This window comes from Lutra lutra, chromosome 7 (genome assembly GCF_902655055.1).
Source record: "Lutra lutra chromosome 7, mLutLut1.2, whole genome shotgun sequence".
Taxonomy (NCBI): Eukaryota; Metazoa; Chordata; class Mammalia; order Carnivora; family Mustelidae; genus Lutra; species Lutra lutra.
The window spans coordinates 1,310,518-1,336,730 of record NC_062284.1 but is presented as its reverse complement, the minus strand read 5'-3'; the positions used below and the strand labels follow the sequence as shown (position 1 = coordinate 1,336,730).

The window sequence follows — 26,213 nt, the reverse complement described above, 5'->3', positions numbered from 1 at the left end:
TTATAAACACTTTAAACAGATTATGGACACATAAAACCTTTTATTATTAATAAATAAATATCAGAATGTGAACTCCATGATGGTAGGGGCTGAATGTCTAGCTTACTTGGGTTATCCACAGCCCCTAGAACAGAGTCAAATAACATTCTGCTATGTGTAAGGAGTTCACACATAGTGTAACTTGCCATCAGAAAAGATTCTCTTAATTGTCTTCAAAATCTGTAAGCGTAACATCTAACTGTTCTCCCAAGAAACTGTGATGATCATATAAGCTTATATGAACAACAGCACTACTCCAAGAAAACTTTGTCTTAACTAAACCGGGTGAACTACTGAGGCACAAACTTTGGAATCTGGAAAGGGACAAGAGTGAAAATAAGTTTCCCTGCCACACACACACACACACACACACGCATGTGCGCACACTCCCGCGTACACAAGTCTCAGCCCTAATGGTCCACCCACAGCAGATGCGCAGCTGTAAAGTTAAGGACCCACAGGCAGCCCGAGAGCTTGAGAGCGAGGGCTATGAGCGAGGGCTAGCATCTGAGGCTGACCATCGTCCTCTAACGCTCCCATGAAACTAAGTCCGCTAACACTCCCATGAGACTAAGGTGACCTTCGCTTGCCTCAAACTACTGACTGCCAGCCTGAATTTAAACATTCACCAAATCAGTTCATGGGCAAGATGATCTAGAATTGTGTAAAGGCCTAGGATTCCCAGAAATTACCCATTTCCTTATATATGAGATTTAAGATCAAAGCATGCCTTCCAACTCTTAATTATGCAAAAGGAAACAATTCCATCTTTAAAGAGGCCATAAACATACTGAACCTGAAGCCAAAATAAGAAGCGTCCTCAGAACTAGGCAGTTTCTCACAGTGTGACAGGAGCACTGGATACAAGGTCAGCTGCTTGATAATGACTGAGAACAGGCAGCAGCCTACTTTCTATCCGCTGGTCCTCAAGGTCTGTTGGTTTGGAAGGCCTAGGCACGAAGGCTGGGAAGTAAACTTGATTTTCCATGGGAATCCCAAAGAGACAAAGTCTACTGGCCTGTAATTTTAAGATACTTCACAAACCCTTTGCTCTAGGCCCTGCTAAAAAAATACACAAATATAACAGGAAGCACATAAACTACTCAGCATTAACTCTGTCTGGAAGCATATTAATACACACGATGAATACTGACAGGCGACCCAGGAGGCACCGGTAGCAGACACGACCCCCATGTAACGTAGCGCGCATGTCTTTCTCACACAGCAGGACCAGTCCTCCCACAAGCCCCTCGGGGGTCAGACCAAGCTCAGTACTCAGGGCTTCTGCTCACCACTTAGACCCATTGCGGACACCGCCCAGCCCTCCAGCAGATTGGAGGGACACGCCCTCTTCCCACGACACAGGGAGGACACTCCTCCTCCTCTGCACGCCATTTATGCAACATGAGGGGTTGAACCCAATGATCGTTAAGTGATTCCTAGCTCAAAAATTCTTTACCAAATGAGAACACTTTAAATATTCAAGGGAAAGTAAGGCTTATAGTACAGCAGGGTCTAAAAACAGACCAAGCCATAAATTTAAAGTTATATTTTCCAGCCACTGTGTTAAAAAGTATAAAAGGGCAAAGTTAATACATATTACCATTTAAAATGTAATCAGTATTTAAAGTATTAATGAGGTATTTCTCATCTTTTTGACACTCTTGGAAACCTACGTATACGTTGCACGACTAGCGAACAGACACACACTGCACTAATTCCAGCCCAGCCACATGTGAATGCTCAAGGCTACCCCAGACCAGCGGCCAGCTTTCTGGACAAAGCAGCTCTGTGCAGGAGAGCACTGTCTATCAGCAGCTATCTGGGGCAAAGAAGTGTCACATTAAACTTCTTAAAACGCAACACTGTGTTATCTTAAAAAAACAAAAACAAAAACAAAAGCAGCCGGCCTCCACAAGGCTCTTTCCCCTGCCGATTAGAACCCAGTACCTCAGGAATCTTCCAGGACTTCCTTTAAACAACCTTCTCGGCTTCTGCTCCATCACAGCCTTGCTGAACCGGCCCCTCCAGCAAGTGCGGCTGCCCCCGAGAGCACCGTGTTCCCGCTGAGAGCCTGCAGACAGCCCTCTTCGCCGCACCTGCCTCCGGTATAAATGAACCACACGCCCTGTGGCCTCTGTGCCTGGCTTCTTCTCCTCTGCGTGTTTTCCAAGTTCAGCCCTGCTGTGGCAGGTATCAGAGCTTCGACTCCTTTCTGGCTGAGGAATGCTTCAGGGTATGGACAGCCCACATCTATCCAGTCACTGCCGTTGGCCATCCAGGTCGTTTCCATGCCTTGCTAACTATGAACAATGCTGCTGTGAACACTCCTACACACGTTTCTGCGAGGACACGTTTTCAGTCCCGCAGGAATTAGGAATGGAATTTCTGGGCCATAAGGGTACCTCTCGGACTTTCTGAATTCAACGTGTAACTGTCACACTGTTTACCAAAGTGGCCGTACCACTGCACGTCCCCAACAACCATGTATTAGGGTTCTCATTTCTCCATATCCTTCACACTTGACCATGGCATATCTGCATCTATTCAAATCCTCTGCCCTTTAAAAAACTGGCCTATTCTTGGATTATAACATTCTTTATATATTCCTATCAGATGTATGATTCGCAAATATTTTTTCTCATTCTGTGGACCTTTTCATGGTCTTGATGGTGTCCCTTAAAGCAAACAGGTTTCAACATGTCTGTTTTCCTCTGGTTGCTCCAGGTGCTGCACCTAAGGAAGCACTGCCTGAGCCAAGGTCATGAAGACTTACGCCTGTTTCATTTAAATGTTTTACAGTTTTGGCTCCTGTAGTCTAGTATTCTGGGGCAAACTTCCGTCTAAGGTGGGGTAGAGGTCCAGTGTAACTCTTCACCCTCTAGCATCATCTGCTGGAGCCTGCTCCTCCCCTACTGGATGCTGTCGGCGCATGTGTTGAAAACCAACTGCCCGCGGTTGCCGGATATTTCTGGATGCCGGGCCTGCCCTCAGTCGGCAGGCGCGTCCTAACGCCCGCACCCGCAGTCTCAGGTACTGGAGCCTGTGGGCAGCTTTGCAACTAGGAGCTGGTTAGTCTTCCTGCGGCTCCGGTCTGCTTTTCCCAGGACTGTTTGGTTCTTCTCACCCAGCCTTTAGAACCAGAAGAAATCTTTGAGTTTTAATCCAGACAGCTTTCTCAAACTAGTCTAACAGGACTGTTTCTCTTGGACTGTTCTGAGCCTTCAAGCTGCCTGCTCAACTCTGCGGAAAGTCAGCATCCCTGAGAGCTGGAGCTAGGAACACTCCCCGTGTCACCTCCGGCGGCAAGCCCCGCCCACCGCTCCGACCGGAGCTCAGCGCTCCAGGTGCGCGCACGGACCACGGGCCCACAGACCACGGGTGCACCGACCATGGGATCGGCGTCTCACCCCGCGCTACTGCTGGACGCTGCGCAAGCCCCAGGTCCCCGAAGCCTCCTGTAACCGCCACATCCCTGTGGCACTGTACGGACTAGCAGTATCCTTTGTGTGCCTAAAACTCACTTCACCTCCATCACTTCACTCACTTCCAGCACCCTATAAGCTGGATGTGGCTGTTACTTCTTCTCCTTTAAATTAATAAAAATACGGCTCAGAGAAGTAGGGGTGTCAACATATGAAAACAGAACCTCTGGGGCGCCTGGGTGGCTCAGTCAGTGAAGCGTCTGCTTCCCGCTCAGGTCATAACCCCAGGGCCCTGGGGTCGAGTCCTGTGCTGGGCTGCCTGCTCAGCGGGGAGGCTACTTCTCCCTCTCCTCCTCGCGCATGCTATCGCTCTCCCTCAAATAAATAAATAAAATCTTAAAAAAACAAAAGAGAGAGGGAGGGAGGAAGGGAGGGAGGAAGAAAGAAAAGAAAACCTCTGATCCAAATTCCATTTCTTTTTACTAAGATTCAGGATCTCAGGCACTGAGAGGTTAACCAAAGCGAAGTACAATGTGCAGTAAGGCAATCAAGTATGATGGTGTAAAGTGCACCAAACACTTTAAAAAAAAATTTTTTTTTTTAAAGATTGTATTTATTTGACAGACAGAGATCACAAGAGGCAGAGAGGCAGGCGGGGGTGGGGGGGTGGTGGGGGAGGGAACAAGCTCCCTGCTAAGCAGAAAACCTGATATGGGGCTCAATCCCAGGACCCTGGGACCATGACCTGAGCCGAAGGCAGAAGCTTTAAACCACTGAGCCATCCAGGCCCCCCTAAAAAATGTTTTTTTTTTTAAATGTTTATTTATTTGATAGAGATCACAAGGAGGCAGAGAGGCAGGCAGAGAGAGAGAGAGGAGGAAGCAGGCTCCCTGCAGAGAAAAGAGCCCGATGTGGGGCTTGATCCCAGGACCCTGGGATCATGACCCGAGCTGAAGGCAGAGGCTTTAACCCATTGAGCCACCCAGGTGCCCCTAAAAAATGTTTTTAAAACTAGCTTTTGTGAACTGAAAATCTGATATTCCTAAGTGAGACTATGTGAGGTGTTGCTACTTGTTAAATTAAAAAGAATAGTTACAAGAGAAACATGCTGTAATATGCTACATTCTCATTCAAAGAGGAGAAAAATTCTTCAGAGTCATGAGGACAAATGAAAGCAGCTCCAGCCCCCTGGTGGCAGCACAGCTTACTCAGAAGCAGAACACCTACAGAGACAGAAGCTGTTTCAAGGACACTCATCTCAAAGCTCCAAGAGAGACTGTTAGGAAATGCTGGTGGAGACGCATGGCTGCTACTCACGAGCCCTCTCCTTCGGGATGATCTTCCCATCTAAATCAGTTTCCCTGAGGGACGCGAATGGAGTAATACAGAAGAAAGTAGATACCTGACCAGTCACCAAACAGACGACCCTACCCTGGCAACGGCAGGATTGCACGTCCCAGTCTAGTGAGCACGACTGTTCAGGGAAAGAAGATTGGCCCACAGTCAGGTGCCTGGGTTCCAATTCCAGTGCAAAGGACCACAGCACTGGAGTCCAAGACTGCTTCTGTCGGTGTCTGTCCATTCATAAATAGATGGAAAAAATACCCTCTGCATTCATTTCTATCCAACAGGGAAATCACAAGTACATTTACGTTACGAGTGTACACACACACACACACACATTCACTCACCCCCCCCCAACCTCCCAGCTACTGAGAACTGGCTTTATGTCCCTTCACTTTTATGAAAAACCTACATTAGTACCTGTTTTTGCTAACAGAAAGATATCGGTCAAAGAGAATTCTCGCTTTTTTAATTGCTTCGTTACACCATTTTAGTTTAGAAAACGTTTCACCAAAATGCTCTACTTTTGGATAGAAAGGAAACCTGTATTTGTGTATATGTTTATAATAAAAGAAAACATTCTTAATTCAACAGCGTAAGCAAGGCCTTTTTAAAAACAAGGCTATTAAGACATTTTATGCACTGAAAATGAATCCTCTCAAATTCAGATGAAACTTATACTGTATTTTTCAAAGATTCTGCAATGCTAAAATAATGAATGCTAAGTTTTTAAGAGGGTTTTTAATTTTTAAGAGGTACTTGTAAGCTAATACTGGTTTAACTTTAAAAATCATTGAAATCAGGGCTGGGAGGCTCAGTGGGTTAATGCCTCTGACTTCCGCTCAGGTCATGATCTCAGGGTCCTGGGATTGAGCCCCGCATCAGGCTCTCTGCTCAGCAGGGAGCCTGCTTCCCCCCCCCCCCCGCCCCCGCCCGTCTCTCTGCCTACTTGTGATCTCTGTCAAATAAATAAATAAAAATCTTTTTTTAAAAAAAAGTCATTGAAACATACATGAAGAAAGGAGTCTGTAACTTTGAACACCCCTTAACGATTTCTCATAATACACCTTCAAGCCCACCTTCTGCACTCCTATCCTCAGCACTGGGCGCAGAACACTACCCTGCTCGCCATATACCACAAATGGTATAAAAGCACTTCACAGTCATGGGTGAGCAACCTCTCTTCATCTGTCAGACGTGTACAGTAGCTGCTACCATACACTTAAGTGGCACACATTTTGTTTACGACCAACATTCAAAGCTTTGTTCTACTGTGAGACATACCTTCATGATTAGCAGCCTGTTTTCCTTACTTAGCTCTCTTCCCAAACTGCTAAGCAACTCTTGCTTCTAGAAACTCTCCAACACGGGCACCTGTGGGCTGAAATTAACCAGGGCCCAGAAGCCATCCTCCTTGGTTGACTTGTCCTCCGCCCTGCCCCTCCTCACTTTAGCACCTCACTTCTCAACGTATCAAGGACTTCCAAATCGCAGACATAGTACTTGTCACACATCTGAATACACATTATTTACCAACAGCCTCCAGTGGAGCTAATTCTGAAATGTGATCCCGTCCAACTTGCCGTGTGCACATCCTGTCTGGCGACGCCACCTCAAGCCCCTGCCTAAAGCAGCCGGCCACCGCCGCCATCACAAAACCGAAAGCTTTACCGCCCTTCTCCTACTTCCCACACCCGAGGGATAACTAAATCCTAGGGAGTTTTCCATTTCTGCCCTTTCTAAAATTTTTGTTTAATGAAAAAATAAAAAATTCTCACTTATAATATTTACTAATTTACAATAATATGCTGTATGGAAGAGAATACTGATGTTGGCCAGACAGTGTATTTTCTTGCTATAGCAAAATCTACAAACAGGCAAATTATGCTAATCATCTCTTGGGCTTGAACACCGAGCACGGGGAACTAGCCAGCTCGGTCACAATCAAACCTCAGCAACCTTAGCTAAGATTACCAGATACATCTGTCGCTACCATGTGAAAACCATGTTCGAAGGAAGGTCTCCCTGGCCCGGGTATAAGCCACCGTCTGCACACAAGCATGGGTTATCCACTCACCTCCTCAATCTGTCCACCGCCTCTGCCCACAAGAAAGCCCTCCTAGATCGTTCTGACCCACATGATGGGGATGCAGAGCAGGGGCCAGAATAAGAGGTCCCATGCTGTGAGGGCGAGAAACTGAACCTGATGGCTGCCCTCGCAGCCCCACCTGGGGGGAGAGGGACGACGGCCAGCCAAGTCCGTCTCTGACAACCTGAGTCCAAAGACAAGAGAAGCCCCCTATGCTGCAGCCACAGGTGCTCGCAGAGAAGTAAGATTTAGGTTAAACTGGTAAAAGTAACAGTAGAAGAGAACAGTGTAATACCACTATTCAGTCACTCAGTTCTCCAACTAACACATTGACAATTTGCTACATTTACTTTGATGACACAATTACATATCAGCAGGAAGTGGCTCCCAACATTTCTGTCCATTAAATACTTGAAGATATGAAATATTCTGCTCATAAAGAAAATAAATTTAAAATATTTTTGAGGCAGGCAACTTAAAAGAATCTACGCTCCGAGGACAGCGCCTGGCCTGGAACCCCTGACCGCCAGTGAGCAACGGAAGTGAGTCGTGTGCAAACCTTGCAGCTCTTCTGTGTCAGGTACGGCTGTGTCCACAGATGTACTGTCCGCTTGGGAAGATGCTACAGATTCTGATAAAAGTGACTGATTTGATACAGGGCTAGAAAAGCAAAAACATGTAGATTTACAAAGTGGTCTGCACGCAGGAACAGTAACTAGAGGCCGGAACAAGCACAGGGTCAGCACATGTAAGCACGTGGTTACACGCGTGAGCACGGAGGAGCTGGCGACTTCCGCATTAAGCAGAGCGCCAGGAAACCAGAGACCAGTGTGCACCGAAGTTCCCGGCATCAGCAAGAGAAGCCACAGCGAGTGGTCTCTGTGCGCGGTCCACCCCGGGAACATCATCGCGCGGGGCCCGGCTTCCGAGCCCGGCTACCACGCTGGAAGGGATGCGCTGGCGGAGCAGGCCGGGCGTCTCCCGTCACCGACTGGGGAAAGGGCTGGAGCAGAAACGTCATCCTTGTTTCCCAACAGCAGGGACGAGTGAGGCAAGTATTTCTATGTTTTCAGGCTTCTACACGGCAGGACCTCACAGCCAGAGCGGAACGCGAGGGCAGAGCCCTCGCCAGGGAGCGCAGAGCCAGAATGGGCCTGAGCCACAGCACGGCCCCCGCGGGCACCGGCCCCCGCGCACACCGGCCCTGAACCGAGCCGGCGTCTCAAGTCAGGACTTCGGGGCGGGACATGTCAAGAGGAGAAATAAAGGAAAGGCTGTCTCAAAAGAAAGGGGAACTAAAAAGACACCTTCCCGGCTCCTTCCCAAAGTGAACACAGGAAGCCTCTCCGGACTCGTCAGTGGTGAGACAGACACAGAGCTGGGCCGGCTGACCTCCAGAGACTTGAGCCCCTCCTCCATGGCCCCCTCGAGACCCAGCACGCGCCTCCTCCGCCACCCGCCGCCCGCCCGCCGCTCGGAGCCCGCACCTTACCTTGGCTGCACGGACGCACACGCGGAGTCCAGCGGACACTGAGCGTTGGGGCCACCGCCGTCCGCACACTGGACGGGGAGAGGCTCCGAGAGGCTACTGACGGAGGCTGCTGCAACAGAACCACACCACGGTTAGGGACCCCGTGCTGCGGGCTTCCCCACGCCCAGTCTAAACCAAAGAACACCTATACGCGAGACAGAACGGACGAATCTTGTTTACGATACCTGTGATATGCTGCTTCGCTACTTTCATTTACAAATTTCCAGTAATTTTCCAGTGCAAGAAAACGTACTTGAAACCAAGAAAGCAAGCACATACGTACTGTAGGTACTAATAAAGTAAGCTCGTGCTTCCCAGGACGGCGGGCCGCCCACGCCCCGGAAGCCGCACGCATCTGCGCACACGCGGGCACAGAATATTTAAGACAAAATCCGGAGCAGGTAAGGCCAACCCAAGTTCAGAACTGAAATCTGTGCTCAGTACATTAGGTTATTCTTTTCCCTGTTCTTCATAAGGCAGAAAGGTAGATGGTGATTTAAATTAAAAAACAATTTATAGTCATTTTATTTTGGCCTTGAGAAAATTTGGAAAAATTGTGATTGAACGGTTCTAGCGTTTGGCTTGAACACGAAGTGACAATGTGAAAGACCACGTGCAGGATTTTACAGCGACTAAGCAACGGCCTTCACTGCTACGCCTCTGTGAAGCCCACACTCAGAATCCTCCCCATCCTTCCAGTACAACCACGGACACAAAAACCCACTTCCACAACCCCCGAAGAATCCGCGGACACAGAGCGCACCCAGAACTCAAGGGAGCCGGTGCGGAACACCCCTTTCTCTCAGTCGCACCGCGGCACCGCTCCTTCCTCCCAGGGTACAGTCTCTCTCAAGTCCGCTGTGGCCACCTGTAACCCACGCTTTCCTTCTACAACTATCTTGGCTTCAAAAGTCACCCAAGATAAAATAACCAAGGTCCTCGTGAGCACTCCCTCCCTTACCACTGACTCACCCGGTACCTACATACACTCGGAGCAGGCCTGTGTTTTCCTAAGAGAACAGAGTTGTCGGACAGCAAGTAAGGCTGTGGAATGGATTTGTTCTGGTTATTTCCAGTGGGCAAGGATACCACTGATCGTGAGGACACGTAAGGAGGGAGTTTGCGGACACGAATGTGATAGAATGTGATAGAAGCACAATGTGAGGGAAGGAAAAAGTATCCGGTGGATCGAGCCACCCAAATCTAGGTCAGTGATGAGTCCTGCTGGGTTTTGACAGAATTACTTACCAGGTGGGCTTATTCTACCATTACTACTATTCTGTCTTTGAAGATGTTCTTTGTAGCACACTGAACACAGGCCATTTGTGCGAGGGCTTCCATAAAATCCGCAGCCGGTGGAACAAAGCATGGGCGTCTGGCTGTGATTAGCCTCTTGAGCCATGTTCCTCTGTCGCACACCTGAAATTTACACAGAGTTAGTAAAGAACTCAGACACACTGCGGCCACACATTATCCACATTTGCTGTATGTGATTAAAAAGAAAACGTACATATACTCCTGCCCTAAATCATCCTATACACCTGTCTCAAGACCTAGAGCTAAAGTAGAGAGAAAAAATAATGACCAAAAGATAAACACAAGACGGTGTGTACTGGCTTAGACAATGTAACTGACTCTCGGGATAGGTCTGTTCAGAAGACTCCACCCCACCAGAATGTTAAGGAAGACCCTTTAAGGCTCGCTCAGTTTGGACTCCTAATAATAAATACGTTATATGTTTTGCTATGTGTTTTACTATTAATTACTAGGCATTAACACGTTTGCTCCAAGTTCACTGAGCATACTCGTATAATTTATTGTTGAAAGGCATTTTACGGAACACCAATGCTGGTGAAGACCGGAAGAAACGGGCAGAATGTGGGGGAAATGAGGAACTGGCCTAAACTTTCTGGCAAACAATTCAGCAATTCACTGTAAGAACCTTATAGAACTGCCTTCAGCACCAGTCACTCCCCATCAGGTCTTCAACAGAGCAGCCAGGGTAGAAGCAGAAAAAAGATCCACACACACAAAGGACGTGCGTCACAGCACTATTGATAATGTCAGTACATTTCAAATACTTGCTCAACATCAGGAGAGTGCATTTTTTCATTTTAGTAGACCTTTAGGCAGAGGAGAACGCTGGCAACGAATGAAAAGACACAACATGAAGTGGATGTATGATATGCTGTCAATTAGGACAAAACGAGAATCTACAACCCTCAAGAAGGACAGGAAAGAATGTATCCAAGGACGGCAAAGCTAATGGCACTTTCTGACTTGTACATTTTCCTAACTTTTAAAATCCTCTTAAATGAAGGTACAAGTTGTTTAATTGGGAACGAAATATTTACTTAAGATGAAAGAGTGGCCGTGACGCAGAGCGGCTGTCTGGAAACCGCACACGGCGGGCCCCAATCCCAGCAGACAGAAGGGCCCCGTGCGCCGCTTCTCCCGCCGAGTGAGGCATCCTTTGGCGTAACACAACAGAAGGTAACACCAGACTATTAAAAAAAAAAAAAAAACCCAACCCTCCCAGATGAAATGAAGGTCACTCCAATGGGGGTATGCATATTTAAAGACGAGTCCATGCAAAGACCGTAAGGGATAAGAACCACCAGAGGAGGGGCGCCTGGGTGGCTCAGTGGTTAAGCCTCTGCCTTCAGCTCAGGTCATGATCTCAGGGTCCTGGGATTGAGTCCCGCATCGGGCTCTCTGCTCTGCAGGGAACCTGCTTTCTCCTCTCTCTCTCTCTGCCTGCCTCTCCGCCCACTTGTGATCTCTCTCTGTCAAATAAGTAAAATCTTTAAAAAAAAAAAAAAAAAAGAACCACCAGAGGAGGACAAGGTTTTGCCCTGAGTTGCCCTGAGTCCATCAACAACGAGGGAAAGCGCCCGCGGTTATTGGACAGTTTTTCTTCACCTGAACTGACTGTGGGGGGGGGGGGCGGGCGGGGCGGTGTACTTAACACAAATTCCTGAACCAAGAACAAAAATGCATTTGACAGGATTACAAAACAAGGCAGCAGATTTGGCACTTGCCTTTAAAAAGAACTATCCTAAAACTACGGGGAATATTTGAACCTTTAGCCTGGGAATACAATCTGGGATTTGGACAAACCTCTTTCTTACTCCATGCTGGCAAATCGCCCCGGAACCCAATCTTCTCTGCTCTGCTCTCTGCATGGGCTGCCTCCCTAGTTCTATAAATGTACATGCCAAACGAAACAAAGTAGCAAAGATGGGATAGAAAACTAATGGGAAACATCCCGCAGGGATCTGTGGCCTCTGCTCCTGCGGGACAGTGTGTCTGGTGCTGGCTGTCAGGGTAAGTGCTCTGGGTCATGCGTGGAGCCAGTAAGTGATGGAGCTTGACTCAATCAGCCAGTCTGGCTCTAAGCTCCTGTTCTGCATCAGTGTTTCCCAAAGTGTGCTTCTGTGGACCCCCAGGGAGGTCAGAACTGTTTCCACACTAACTCGAATAGCTATTGGCCCCTTCTCACCGTGCTGCCATGTGCAGTAGTGGTTACATGCCAGGAGCCCTATCAAGTACCTGATCGGGAGAATGGCCCCAGTACTAGCTGTCTCCCACCGCATGACAGTCTCACCGCAACACAACCAGCTTTATTAAATCTGGAGCCTGAACACACATCTTGGTAGTGTTTTAGGTGACTCTGGAAGTCTGCAGAGAGCTCCTGCTACATACACAAGTGTGAAGACAGCAGGAGCAGACACTTGCCCAGCTGCTCAAGCTGCAGGCTGCCCCCGTCACTTTTTTCATGGCAGAGGTTTTTTTATTCCAAGGAACTGGAGAAGCCTGGTTATTTAGACTTCTGTACAGAGCAGACATTTTCTCAAAAACGAACAAAGTGAGCCTGTCACTTTAAGAAAAATAACAGTATTTATTGCCAAGGACCACATTCAAGCAAAATAAATAAATACATAAATAAAGCTTGACAAGTATCTCCAATTTTTAGAGTTTCTGGTAAGAACAGTAATGATATTAACGACATGTGAGTGGCTGGTACTGTCAGAAAACAAGTATTTGCCAGTGACCAGTGTATGACGGCACAAAACGATTCATCAACAAAGGATCCATTCAAAGTGAAAGGCCAGTGAATTTTAAAGTAATGGAACAAAAGTTTTACACACAGTTTGAGATTCTAGACTGCAACTAACCCTTAAGAGACAACAAACTGCCAAGTTTATCTGAAAAGGTTGTTACAACATTCCCTCTTCTTCTGCTGACCCATCTGCATGATGCCAGCTTTTCTTCTGTAACAGGGTAAATGCAGAGCCAACTACGAGAATCTCACTGTTTGCAAAATGTCTAACGATGCCACTTTTCTCACTAAACCTTTTCGATGGTAATGGCAGGGGTGAGGGAAGGGATGGTTATTTTTAATAAAATATTTTAAAAAATTGATATTTTGCAAATTTTCCTAGCTTTAATTTGTAATGGGATAAATATTACTAGATATAACACACAAATGAAAGTTCTTCAGGATCCCCAATAATTTCAGAGAATATGAAAGTCCAAAAATTTTGAAAATCCACTGCTGTAAATCATACATTCCCAATGTAGATGGTATCACTTCAAGGGGACAAACACCAATTCTTTGGGGGAAGGAGGCACACAAAATACCTCACTCTTCATGTAGAAACACAGATATATGGAATACATAAATAGAAATATGGTATATCTGCGGAATTAAAATTTCATAGAGGTAGAGACCAATTAGGAAAAAACTATTTTAAAAAGGCTTTTGTCAGGGAAGAAATTAAAAAAAGAGAGATTAAGAAACACTCGTTCTAAACCACCATTATGCTATGCTGCCTATTAAAGACACGACAGCGATACTGAGAAGGTGGGACTTGAAGGGACCTTCTTCAGTGGCACAGGTAAACTTTTCAGCATCTGGCTGGCAATCACAAGCACCCAGAAAAGGGAAATATTCTAGTTCTTTAAAAAAATAATCACAGATTAGAATACGACCACCAAGCTTTTATCCACAATACCTGCTTCTGAGCAATAAAATTAAAAAACATACAGCACTAGCAAGTTCCCCAAGCCACACAGCAGCAAATTAACAATGACTGTCATAAGCTGAGCTTTCTTATAAAAAAACAACCAACCATTATCTTAGCAGGTAAAAGCACAAAGAATTTCATAGGCTATTTAAAAAGAAAGAAAAAAGACAACCTTATTTATTCATCTTTAGGCCACAAAATGCACCTTCTTGTGAAGACACAAAAAAGAACCACCACCATAAAAGGGTACCTTAGTTTATCCCAATGTGCAGGGGCAAAGATGGAGGAGCTGTGGGAAAACCAAGTCCTGCCTGCCCACTGCTGCGCCTTCATGGCCGGGAAGGACTCTGCGGGCCATCAGTCTGGCACTCGGGAGGGAAGGAGGTAAGGACTCTGCGGGCCATCAGTCTGGCACTCGGGAGGGAAGGAGGGGAGGGAATGAGAAGGCAGAACAACTTCACTGCCACACTGTGGCATTATAAAGCTGCAAAGTCAAGGCAGTAAAGAATGAGATTATCAGGGGCGCCTGGGTGGCTCAGTGGGTTAAGCCGCTGCCTTCGGCTCAGGTCATGGTCTCAGGGTCCTGGGATCGAGCCCCGCATCGGGCTCTCTGCTCAGGAGGGAGTCTGCTTCCCTTCCTCTCTCTCTGCCTGCCTCTCTGCCTACTTGTGATCTCTGTCAAATAAAGAAAGAAAATCTTTAAAAAAAAAAAAAAAAAGAATGAGATTATCAGACAAACAGAAAAAAGTTCACTAGCATGGTGTAATTTAAAAAAACCAAATGTCTATGAATTGCAGAAAATTCAGAAAATGTGGTTTCTGACTCTATTTGTAATCAGGACAAGAGCCAATTATGTTCTCTGCCCTAAGATGGTACTGAGCAGTTACTCAGAGCTCACTGTGGGCCAAGAACCATTTCTCCTGGTTTATTTCTCTCTGGAGACCTGTGCTGTTGGTCTTGGTGCTACTGGTGTCCGTGTTTCAAAAATGAGGAACTGATATTCAAGGAGATTTAATAACTTGCCCAAGGTCACTTATCTGAGAAGCAGCTGGGTGTCTCCTTTATCTCCTAAAACACAAAGAGAATGACTTTCAGAGTCCATCCTGCCCCTACTGAAGCTACAGCACTGTGAGCATTCATGAATTCTTATTCTTTTCATTTAAAGAAAATTTAAATTTTCACTCACTTATTCGACCTCAAGATATTATGCAGCTTTAATTAGCTTAACCAAGCTCTTGAGAAAATTTGTTTTTCAAGTCTTTTTACCTAAGAAATTCTCACGGGCATAAGAAACTCAAGATCAAATATTTTAAGACTGCGAAGAAAATTCATGACCAATTATTAAAATTCTCACAAAGGAACAGCAGTGAGTAGATATAACACAGAATCCATTATTTTTTTTTAAAGATTTTATTTATTCATTTGACAGAGATCACAAGTAGGCAGAGAGGCAGGCAGAGAGAGAGGAAGGGAAGCAGGCTCCCCGCTGAGCAGAGAGCCCGATGTGGGACTCGATCCCAGGACCCTGAGATCATGACCCGAGCCCAAGGCAGTGGCTTAATCCACTGAGCCACCAGGGCGCCCCCACAGACTCCATTATTAACTGCAACTATGCCTCAGTTAAACTTCCTTTCCTGTTTTGTGCCCTAGAGTTCGAGTCGCTGGGTTCCCATCATTTGCACTTTGAAACGTCCCGTACTCTCTCCTCCGTTCCGTGTTCTGATGCTCAACACTCCACAGCCAGTCTTTTCTTTCTGTTCTGCTGCCTCTCCTCCCAACACACTTCTTTACATTCTCCTAAAGTGCCCCGTTCTCATACTACTGTTTTCGTTACTGTAGGATTGCTCCAGAAAGGAGCGCTAGACCTAGCCGGTGTGTCTTGGATATAATCTACCGCAAGCAACGCAGTTTCCCTAGAAAGTGAGCTGCGTGGGGTCAGGCTGGCATCCATCTGACCCCCAGCTCTGCCATGTTTCTCTCCTGTCACAGCCTGGACACTCTCCTACACTTGTCCAAGTCTCCACTCCCCAGGAGGGTGCGCGGAGCCCATGTAACCAGATGACGTCAGACAGCGTCTCTAGGAAGTCAGGAAGCACAGAGCCTGGCACATGGCAGAGCTCAGCAGTGCTCTTCCTCTGCGGCTCCTGAAGGCACGGTGCCCTCCGCGCCCGTCTGCTGGAAGCCGGCTCTAGCCCCACCACACTGCTCCTTTCTTGGTGAAGGCCCTCTGCTTCTTCAACGCCTACAACCATCTTGACCTCAGGATCTGTCCCAGTCCTACTTCTTCTGGGTCTGCTTCTGCCTGCCTCCATCCCCCTCCACTCTCTCCCTAAACCAGCACACGTCCTTCTGGGGCACTTCAGCAGGACATCACTCAAGTGCTCTCTAGCAGACGCTTCCTTTCCCCCGAACCCTAAGTTTCTTTTTCAACCCCTTTCCCTGTTACAAGATTTTACTTATTTGAGAGACAGAGCACGAGCAGGGTGAGAGGCAGAGGCAGAAGGAGACTCCCCGCTGAGCAGGGAGCCCGACACAGGGCTTGATCCCAGAACCCCAAGATCATGACCCAAGCTGAAGGCAGATGCTCAACCGACTGAGTCACTCAGGTGCCCCCAAACCCCCTTTATGCCTGATATGCCCTAGGTCCGCTTGTCTTCCCTGCTGTGGCTTGGGCCGGAGCCATCTAGCTCATGTGAGGGTCGTGTCGTTGGGGGGAACTATATATTCATTCTTTCCGAGCCAGTAACTAACTCCTCATTTCTAATAGATGAGGTTGCATGGCTCTCATCGGTTGCTTTCTGCCCAAGAATGTGTAAATCAAGGGTTGTCAAATTTTCCTGTGAATGACCAGACAGTAAATGTTTTGGGCTCCAGAGGCCGTACGGTCACTGTTAAATCCATTCAGCTCTGCTGTCCTGCAAAAGCCACCAAGCAGCACCGACACCAACGAGCAGGGCTGAATTTCAAAAACACTATGGTTACGGCCACAAGAATTTGCATTTCTTAGAATTTTCACATCATAAAATGTTACTCTTCTGATTTTTCCCCCAACCACTTAAAAATATGAAAACTATTCTTAGCTCTTGGGCTGAAAAAAAAAAACTAGGTGACAAGCCCGAAGTCAACTTGTCCATTAAATGAGCAGGTGACTTTAGGGCATCACCACGGACGAGGCAGGGGCCAGGCCGACACGGGACTCCGGCAGGGGCACTCCACCGTGCGGTTCTCGCATCCAAACTGAACGTAAACATTAAGTATTACTTGCTCTTGGTAAAGTCTCATCTCTTAACTAAGTACGAGTTTACCCGCCAGGAAGGGAAAGGACTGGGAAAGGCAGTGTCTCGCCCACACCTGCACCTCGCGCATGGTTTACACAGAGAGGTGCAGCGACGACGTGGAAAGCGGCAGAACCGCTCCTGGTACAAACCCGCCTCTGCCGAGCACGCGGTCTGCCACTCGCCGCGCTGTCTGAACCGTGACGCCACCCAGCTGCCCCGGGGAAGACACCCATACTCCTGAAGTGGGTAGTTCTGGTCTGCCTAGAACGTTCTTCCCTCAGCCCTTCAGGTAACAACCGCCCCCGTGGGGCAAGAACATGCCGTCTGTGTGGGGCACGCCTGGCGGCCCCTCTCCAGGGCCGGTCAGTCCTCTCTGGACTTTACTGGCGCTGCTGGGAAAGAGGCCGACAATGTACACTTTGGGGGCTGGGGCTATGCTCGTCACAAGGGAGAGTCTCCACACGATTAAAATAGGGTAAGCAAAGTCAAAATGGGAAGGGAGGGAGGAGCCGAGATCAAACAGGGACTGAACTCTGGCATCCACCTTGCTGAGGGCAGCTCCGCCTCTGAGACTTCTGGTTACGTAAGACAAATCCTGCTCTTGCCTTAGTTCCATCTGGGCTGCTGTCACTTGCAATTCAAAGTCCTTAGGAACGTTAGAATCCGGTAACCCTATAAAACCCCTCCAACTTCAGGGAGTATCAGAATCAGTGCATATCAAAATGAAGGTACTTCGTTAGTCCAAGTGAGATGTCCTCGACAGGGAAAAAAAAACAAACCCAAGAATTCCTAGTACTTATCATTCTTTTCACAGAGAAAAACATGTAAGTAGGGGAGGATGGGACAAGTGGGGAACGACATTAAGGAAGGCACTTGAAGTAATGAGCACTGGGCCTTATACACTACTGATGCGTCGCTGACCTCTGCCTCTGAAACGGACAATGCACCGTATGTTAGTTAATTGAATTAAAAAACAAACAAACCCTATATGAGTCCCGGATGCAAAGCTTAAACTTCCACTGTAACTGGCACCCGCGTAAGAACCAGACCACCACCAGGACTCTCCAAATGCATCCTCACACACTGTCCCAGGTACCCCCCTTTCTCCCAAGTCACTGTGCCGGCTCTGAAACCCCTCTTCCCGCTCTCCAACTTTTATAAACGGAACTGCACGGTGTATACACATCGTTTCTGAGCTCCCGCCGGGCGACCGTGTCTAACCACAGTCCCTCGTTCTTCCTGCTCGCTAGAGCACTTGTGCGCGTGAACCGCTCTCCGCTCTAATGTCAAGAGGGATCGAGGGCTTTCCGGTTCACGAGCACGACAAATACTGGTGAACACGACTGTGCGTCTTTTGCCTGACATACATACGCATTCCTGCTGACTACATACACACACACCAGGAGTGTCGGGTCACAGGACACACACACATCCCGGGTTTTTGAAGGTTTGTGTCCTGTCATTCCAACTTCTCGGACCTGTATCAGCACCTGTTTTCGTTGAGAAATTTGAAGATGACTTTGGCTTTTCTGAGAAAAGCCACGAAGTGGAAACAGCGCTCAGAGTTTACTCTGCAGCAAGCCGTCTCGGGTAGTGTGCACCCCCGTCGCGGGAGTGGTCCCCCGACCCCCTTCCCGCACCACTGCACGCAGCACCTCGGCATCCAGCCACCACGGCCTAGAACCGCGTCTGTGAGCACCCGTGCTTCGTCTTGGGTTACGGCGCGCACGCGTTAGCAGTGTGTCCTGCCGTACAAGAACCTAAGCGAGATGATTTTCTGGGTCTGGAAACGCTCCAAGAATCCTCCGCATGGATTAATGGAAAGGTGTCTTCAGAGCTGCCCATTCGGCTTCCAGAAGGTTGCGCGGGCTCGCTCTGCGTGTGGACGGTGGGGAGCCCGCATGTGTGTGCGCTGTCGGCCGGCACTGCACCTGTTTCCCGAAGTGGTCACACCCGTCCACACGCTGCTGACCACGGAGACGCAGTCCAGCTACTGCACACCTCACCAGAACGGGGCACAGTCTGCTGCGCTGGGCTGAATGGTGGCTCCGGACACGCCTACGGCCTCACCCCCGGAACCTGTGAACATCACCTAAGGGGGGCGCTTCCTTTGGATTTCCTTGGTGGCCTCAACTGCAAGGGGTGGAAGGAGTTCTGCGACAGACGCATGGAGAGGGGAGCGCAGAGCTGGAGAGAGGAGGCCATGAGCTAGGGAAGGCTGTAGCCGGCAGGATGTGGAAACGAGGACGGCCTCTCCGGGGGTGTGGCACTGCCAACACCCAAGCTTGGCCTCTGGGCCTCCAAAGCCGTGAGAGACTGACCACGCGCAGCTGCTAAGCCTCCCGTCTGAGGAAGCTTGTCCCGGCAGACCTGAGAACCAGCGTGTGCCCTTCCACTTGGGGTGTCCTCTTGGCCGTGCAGCGATGCCGCAGCTGTCTCGTGCTTCCCACTGTCAGGAAGGCGAAGGCCGCCGAGCACATCTGCCCCGCGTACTGGCGAGTGGGGTCCATCCTCCCGCGGAAGTGGCTCCTGCTGGACTGTTAACAGTCCTGAGAAGCTGTCCCGGACGCTCGGTGACTGGGTACGGCTGCGCCTACTCCACGCTCACCAACGTGTCCTCCACCTTCTCCATTTCGGTGCCTCACTTCCCCCGTGAAGCCTGCAATCCAGCTGGAGTAGGGGTTTCTGCCGGGCACGGGCCGAGATTCAGACGCGAGCGTTTCTGCACGTGGCTACCGAATTAGCCCACAACCATTCATTAAAGAGACCGCCCTTCCCAACTGCCCTGCACTGGTCTGCATACGGGGCACCACGCACGTCGGAGCCTCTCCCACACCCTCACCCCTCGTCCCCTCGACTTTTTGTCTAGGCTACTCTGAGCTACTCTAGATTTTGGATATCTGGCATTAGCTCAGGCTCAAATATCAGTTTTTTTCTTCAAGACTGTACTTCTTATTCTTGGCTCTTTGCGTTTCCTTACACATTTTAGATCTGGTTTGTCAATTTCTATAAAATAAAAAAAGAAAAAGACTTGACAGGATGGTGTTCGGTCTCCAGGTGTACAAACACGGCATATGCTTCAATTCATTTCGCTCCTTCAAGGTTCCAGTGCGTTGCAGTGTGCTACAGTGTCCGTGAAGAGGTCTCACGTATTGCGAGACATTCCTTGGTACGTGATTTGTGAAAATCAACTCTAAGTGGTTATCTTCTTAAAAAACCCTCATTTCTCCTTGTTTGCCGGCAGCCTTCAGGGTGGCCCCCCTCAGGCCTCCGCGGCCCCTCCCCACTGTATCCGTGTTGATCTGGCCGGTCCGCTGCAGGCTGCGCAAGTGCTGCCGTACCACTTCTGACCTAGTCATAAAGACACTGCGCCCCCGCCTGGCGCTCTCGCGCTCCAATCACCCACGGGGCAGGGGTGGGGGGCGGGCAGCTACCACGGCACAAGGAGAGGCCCAGCCGAGTCACCGAGGCCTCTGGCCAGGAGCTGCGTGAGTGAACGCGGGAGCCAGTCCTCCAGCCCCGCCGCGTCGTCAGAGGACTGCAACCTCACAGGGGACCCAGCGCCTGAGCGACACAGTTCCGCCTCCCCCTTGTTCCCGACACGAACTGTGTGAGATCTTCCGCCTGTTGTAAAGTCGTTAAAGTTTTGAGGCACTTTGTTCCGTGGCAACTAACAGCGTGAGGTGAACGTCGTCCCCCGCTTCTCTTCTTGCCCTCTGCAGCCGGTTTCCCGCACAGCGGCCTGTGTTCCCGTCGGGGTCGAGGCCCATCACACCGCCGGCCGCCTCAGAACCTGCCAGCTGCTTTCCCATGACCCAGAGCAGACGCCGAACTCCTCGCCATCATCGGCTCCCCCACGGCCTGACCACACACGCCACCAGCGACACCAGGGCTGCTCCCGCCTCGAGGACTTCGTACTTCTGACGTCCACCCCCCAGACATCCTTCCGAGCAGGTTCCCTCGCCTCCCTCAGGACTTTGTTCAAATGCCACCCTCTCCAGGAGGACTTCCCATCACCTATTACTCCCCATTGCTCTATTTAAAAATCGCCCCAGCGTCTCTCATGAGCCCTGCAGTTTATTTTTCTTCAACGCCCTCAATTTCAGTCTTAGCTTACTATTAAATCACACTTACTTCGTCTGTCCCCTACTAAGATGAAAACCTCAGTGACGACACGGAGTTTGTCCACTTCGCTCACTGCTGGAGTCACGTTTGGCACACGGCGGGCCCGCGGGTCTGTGCGACGCACGCACGGGCGAGGCGGCCTGCCGCCGTGCTAGCACAAAACCCAGAGTGCTCAAATATCTACCCCAAGGGAAGAAACGGAAATAAACCCTGTCTGACAAAAACTGAATTTGCTGTCTGGGAAGAGATCTAAGTCTGCCAGCGGGGGACTCTACATACGCGTGCGCCGTGTGTGTACCGAACCACGATCACCGGCATCGAGCTCCACGCCTGTGGATGTCTTCTCCAATTCAGTCGGCTCGGAGAGGGCTGCACTTAGCGATTTGGATACCGAATGGCGTAATTCTGTAATGAAACTTAAGCTGCCCTCGATTCTATGTTCTCAAACTGACTTAGATTCCACACCACATACCTTAAACAATCAAGACACAAGTATTATCTGCACAAAAACCAATCCATCTCTTTGCAAAAGACAGGGAGGGGACCCACTCAGTTTCCCACTGGGCTCCACATTCATGGGCTTTCATTAGCTTTTCTTCTCACAAAAACTAATACAGAATACGGTCTTTGTATATGCAAGAGCCACATGCAAAACCACTTTTCAAAATTCTCTCCCCTTTGACCTTGACGCTTGTAATTCAGTCAGCAGACTGTGCCTCTTGCTCTGGCCCAAAGCCTTTTCAGGACGCTCCTCCCCTAATGCAAATCTCCAACTCGGCTTCCAGTATCTGTAAATGAATCTCTCCCCCAGATTTCTTCTGCGTGATATGGCCAACCTCCACATTTCAATCTCCCCTCTTCCCCCTGAAGCTCTACAACTCCTTTTATGTAACTGGCTTTACTATTTCCTTTTATGAACATGACTCGTACACTACTTTCTGTACCAAACACTGCAGAATTTTACACATATCCACTCCCTGAGTCCTCAGAACTACTCTGTGAAGTGGGGGCTGTCACCATCCTCCTTCCCCAGATGAGAGAAGCGAGGCCTGGAAAGGTCAGGCCCACGGCTGCAGGCCACACAGCAGGTTAAGGGACGGAGCTGAGCCACCCCAGGCTGTCAGGCTGGAGCCCATGCTCTCTGTCAGAGGTTCCCAGGGCTTCTCTTCAGACCCCTGGGGACCCTGGAGGTCCTGTGGCGGTCCAGGTCAGACGTGGACTTGCTACTTGTCTGTGCTACAGTGCGGACAAGCCATGCAAGAGCGGCGGGGGCCACACAGCCGGAGCCTCCGCAGGACAGCAGGCGTCCCGGTGTCCTGCTCACCTCCACAGTCTTCATCCGCAGAGTCTCACAATAAGGAAACGCCACGTTCACTTGCGAGTCTTCTGGATGAAGCCATAAAACTACGGATGTTATTCAGTCTTATTACTGATGACACTTCCTCGTGTTCTCCGTCGCAGACACTCTGCACCGCAGAGCAAGGTCCTCCGCGTGCCTGTTTCCCTGCCACACGCCACCCTCCCAGTCCGCACACGGCCCAGCACTCCAGGTCTCATCTCGGGGCAAAGCCTTGTAAGGAAACACATCCACACCGATTCCAGGAAAAGAATGGACAGTGTCGTACAGGAATCAAGGCCGTTCTTTAATATGAACTGAAATACCAACGATGAGTGGATAACGTGGTCGGTAAGGACGGAGAGTAACGCGGAAAAGAAAAAACATATTAAATACACACGCCAATTGCTTAGCGCCTTCAGGGCTGTATCCCCAGCAGTGCCGATAAGAGGCTGCTAAACATTTTTCCTAAAGGGCCCAAGAGTAAATGACTCAGGCTGTACCCTGTGACAGTCTGTCACGACTACTCAGTCCCACGTCTGTAGTGAGAAGGCAGCTGCTGACATTATAAAAATGGATGGGCCTAGCTGGGTTTTAACAAAACTTTTGTTTACAAAAAGAGGTCGCCAGCAGGGCCTGTCTGGCTTGCGGGCCACGGTGGGCCAGTCCCAGTTCTAGATCAAACGCCAGGCACACAGGGAATTCTCAGATGCTGGATGAACAAGTGGATGATTTCCAGAATGCTTCAGGTGGAACATTATCAGGAAAGAGCAAAATTATCCAACACTGAGTCTGTTTTACTTCCTTTTGCCACAACTCTTCGGACAAGGCTGTCCTGCTTGATATGGTTATGGGGGCGCCTCCTGATCCTCCTGGTCAGCCAGAAGTTAGGAGCCGGCTCTGCTCTCAGGGATCAACAGATGCGTAAGGACAGGAATACTGCTGTGCGGCACCTGCACGGATGTCACAACGACATGCAAGACGACAAGGACAATGAGCCCCATCAGCTGCAAAGACACCACGCTAAGCAGCCGACCAGAAACACGTTGGTGCTCTCCTCTCATGGGGGCTTGGACAACACACAGATGCTCGAAATAACTGCAAGCCATCTCCCACGCTGATTCTCCGTCTCCCACTAGAACGCACTACGCGGGGGCGGGGGGGCGGGGGGGGATAACAAACACGGGGAGACAGGCCTAACGACAAGTCATCGCCAGACAGCAGCACCCGCACAAGGTGCCCGCCCTGGACCACGGCACAGTGGACGCGACGGAACGGACGATCTCAGAGCGGGCTCTGACTCTGCCGCCTTCAGTTCACGTCAGGAGTCCGGTTCCTCGTGTCAACGTTTGGTGATGACCCGTCGTTTTTAACTTGTAGGACTTGGGGACAGCACAAGAGACCATGACTGCAGAACACTTCGTGCCCCATGAAGTGTGACATAAACCTCCGACTCAGCGGCTCTGGCGAGGCCCCTGCGCGGTGCCGTGTGCTGGGGGCAGCGGCCGTCATCACGCCGAGACCCCACACTGGCCGCAGGTAGCGGCGGGCCGGCGCATGAGGGGCGCCCTCCCCACACACCGCGACCACCCACCAGCAGAGCCCCGAACACCCCTCGCCACCACCCGATCTGAGCCCAGGGGGCCGCACGACTTCCGGACGACAAGGGAGAGCACGCGGTTTCGGAGACTCCTCTCAGAGGCTCCTGAAAGGACACACGCTATTCCAGACAACTGCCAGCAAAGAAGTCACCGAGGGCTCGTCCTTAGTGTCCCGAGTGTGCGGTAACGGCAGGCCACGGTCTCACCAGGGCAGCGACTCCCCCGGGCCCAGGACAGAGGGAGGTGAGAGCGGCTCTGCGTGCGGACTTGCAGGCCACAGGGAATCCCGTCCCCTGGGATGGGAAGGAGGGCACCGCCAGCAGGTCATGAATGTCACCGCCATGGCTTGTGGACCTCCCGTTGCTCTGAAAAGGATTTCGGGCGACTTTAAACGTGCGTGCTGTATGACATGGGAAGCAAAATGGTCTGTTCAGGGAAAAATGGCAGGAGAAACAAGGAGCAGTCAGGTATGTTGTCAAGAAGCAAAACCCGTGCCCGTCAGAGCACACTGTGAGCGAGAAGCCGTCCGCCGGACCCCTCTGCTGAGCAGCTACTACAGAGAAGGCAGCCCGCGAACAGGTAAGATACCTGAAAGGAACAAATCCGGGCGATCCGCTCCAAGTCCCCGGGTCAAGCGCACAATGCCAGACGGTGAGCCAGTGGGGCGCGGGGTTGAGGGGCTGTCACCCACACTCTAGGGGCCACCAGGCCAGCTTGGAGGCGGCTCCCCCTCTGGCTTAAGATATGCGGCCTAGGTTTCCAGAGGTGGTCACTCCATCTTAAATTCTCCAAAGTTGTTCCCTAAATTAAAAAATCAGATCAGAAGGCTACACACTTCAGATGTGTACTCGTAAGCCCTCACTGAAGATGCCGGCTCTTGTCGCCACATGTGAGGCCCTGTGCTATGGCCTCACGTAAAGTATCTCCTTCAGTTCCCACTGTATCCATACGAGGGAGGTTATGGGATCACACCCGCAAGCCCTGCTTTTCAATCAGTTAAGGAAAATGAAGTTAGGCCAGTCACCGCCTCCCTGTGGATGCCCCCCTTTCATACACTCTGCACTGCGCACAGCTCCGAACTCCTGCTGTCCTGCTCATGCGACGGGAAACACCTCCGGATGAGCCAACTAGACCTGGCTGATCCCCTGACTCCACGAACCAACCCTACGTCAGCTGTGGGGATGGGGAAGAGGCAGAACACTGCAGCATAAAAAAGACACCAAGGCCATAAACTTCTCGCCATTCCATAAAGTTTTTCATTCTTTTAGACTGTCTTTAGTTAGAACAGGTATCTGTCGAACTGAGTTCTGCTCCCTGAGGAGAAGCTAGTGAACAGTGTGTGTCTGTACCACCCAGAACCGTGTTTCTACTTCCTGGAACATCCCGAGCTCCTGCACTATTTCTAGACATACAGAGTGATCATCAGGCTGAAATCCAGACTACTCTGAGCCGTCGGGAGGATCGTCCCACAGAGAGAAAAGTCCCCGACAAAACTGCCAGCCGGTCCTTCCCGAGACGCTTGAGACTCACGTACCACCACGCCACCGCCCTTCAAGGTGCTCCAAGATCACAAAGCACTGCACGGCCCCTACACATGAGACGGCTCGCTTCACCATGCCGCGGTCACTATGGACAGAACTCAACACTCCGAACACTGCTTGGCCCCCTCACTGCTCCTCTGTTTGTAAAAATGTTGTAAGGACTTTTATAAATTGCCTAAAAATCACTTTACCTAAAACCAGAGGAAATATACCTAACCTTCACCAAGATTTTTCAAGAAACATTTTTGCTTCCTTTCCTCTTCCTTTGTGGACTTAAGTCTGATGCAAGAGCCCATTTTTGTGCTCCAGACAAGTAAGAGTTTTGTGTCATTGAGAAATGTCACATTTAATGTAACTTCAGGACGTACGTTCAAATCCACGACCCAGAAAACACACTAGCACCTGCGGCTGCTGAGACTCGGAAGCGGGGCTGGCGCCACAGCCGGCCGGGACGAGAGCGCAGGCCAGAGGATTCCTATTCTGCCACCAGGGAAACAGCTCCTGCCAGACCGGCCTGAAAATACCGTACTTCATGGTCTCCAAACAGTCCTGAAGCCTTTAAAATGTACTCTCTGAGGATGACTATGCTACTTGGTGCTCCTCTTCTGGAAGAAGAAACCAAAGTTCAGTAGTAACAGTATTTTCCTAGTATTAATGACTCGCGCACTCAAGATCCCACACCAAACGAGAATGTCTGCCTTCCAGATTACAGGCACTAAGGCACAGAAAGGCTTTAAATCACTTGCCCCAAAAAACACGCCGTGACAAGGGCAGAGTTGGGACCCGACCCCACACGGCCTGAGTCCTCGCCGCGTCACATGGCCTTCCACAGCCCAGCAGCTCAAGGTTAAGGTGCACTGCAAAGGACAGCAGC

The 26,213-nt window shown here is 49.9% G+C and overlaps 1 protein-coding gene across 5 annotated transcripts in view; it reads right to left on the bottom strand.

Annotated features, from left to right (window-relative positions):
• Positions 1–26,213, bottom strand: part of ZFAND6 (zinc finger AN1-type containing 6) — a 67,968-nt gene that overhangs the window by 5,074 nt on the left and 36,681 nt on the right. For 4 of the 5 annotated variants that reach the window (XM_047735633.1, XM_047735630.1, XM_047735631.1 and 1 more), the window contains 3 exons: positions 9,677–9,847; positions 8,390–8,498; positions 7,457–7,557 (listed from right to left, as the gene is read on the bottom strand). In XM_047735633.1, coding sequence (XP_047591589.1) covers positions 7,457–7,557; positions 8,390–8,498; positions 9,677–9,830 — 364 coding nt within the window. In that variant the 5' untranslated portion in view covers positions 9,831–9,847. The remainder of the gene's footprint in view (positions 1–7,456; positions 7,558–8,389; positions 8,499–9,676; positions 9,848–26,213) is intronic. The other variant, XM_047735632.1, reaches the window with a different exon arrangement.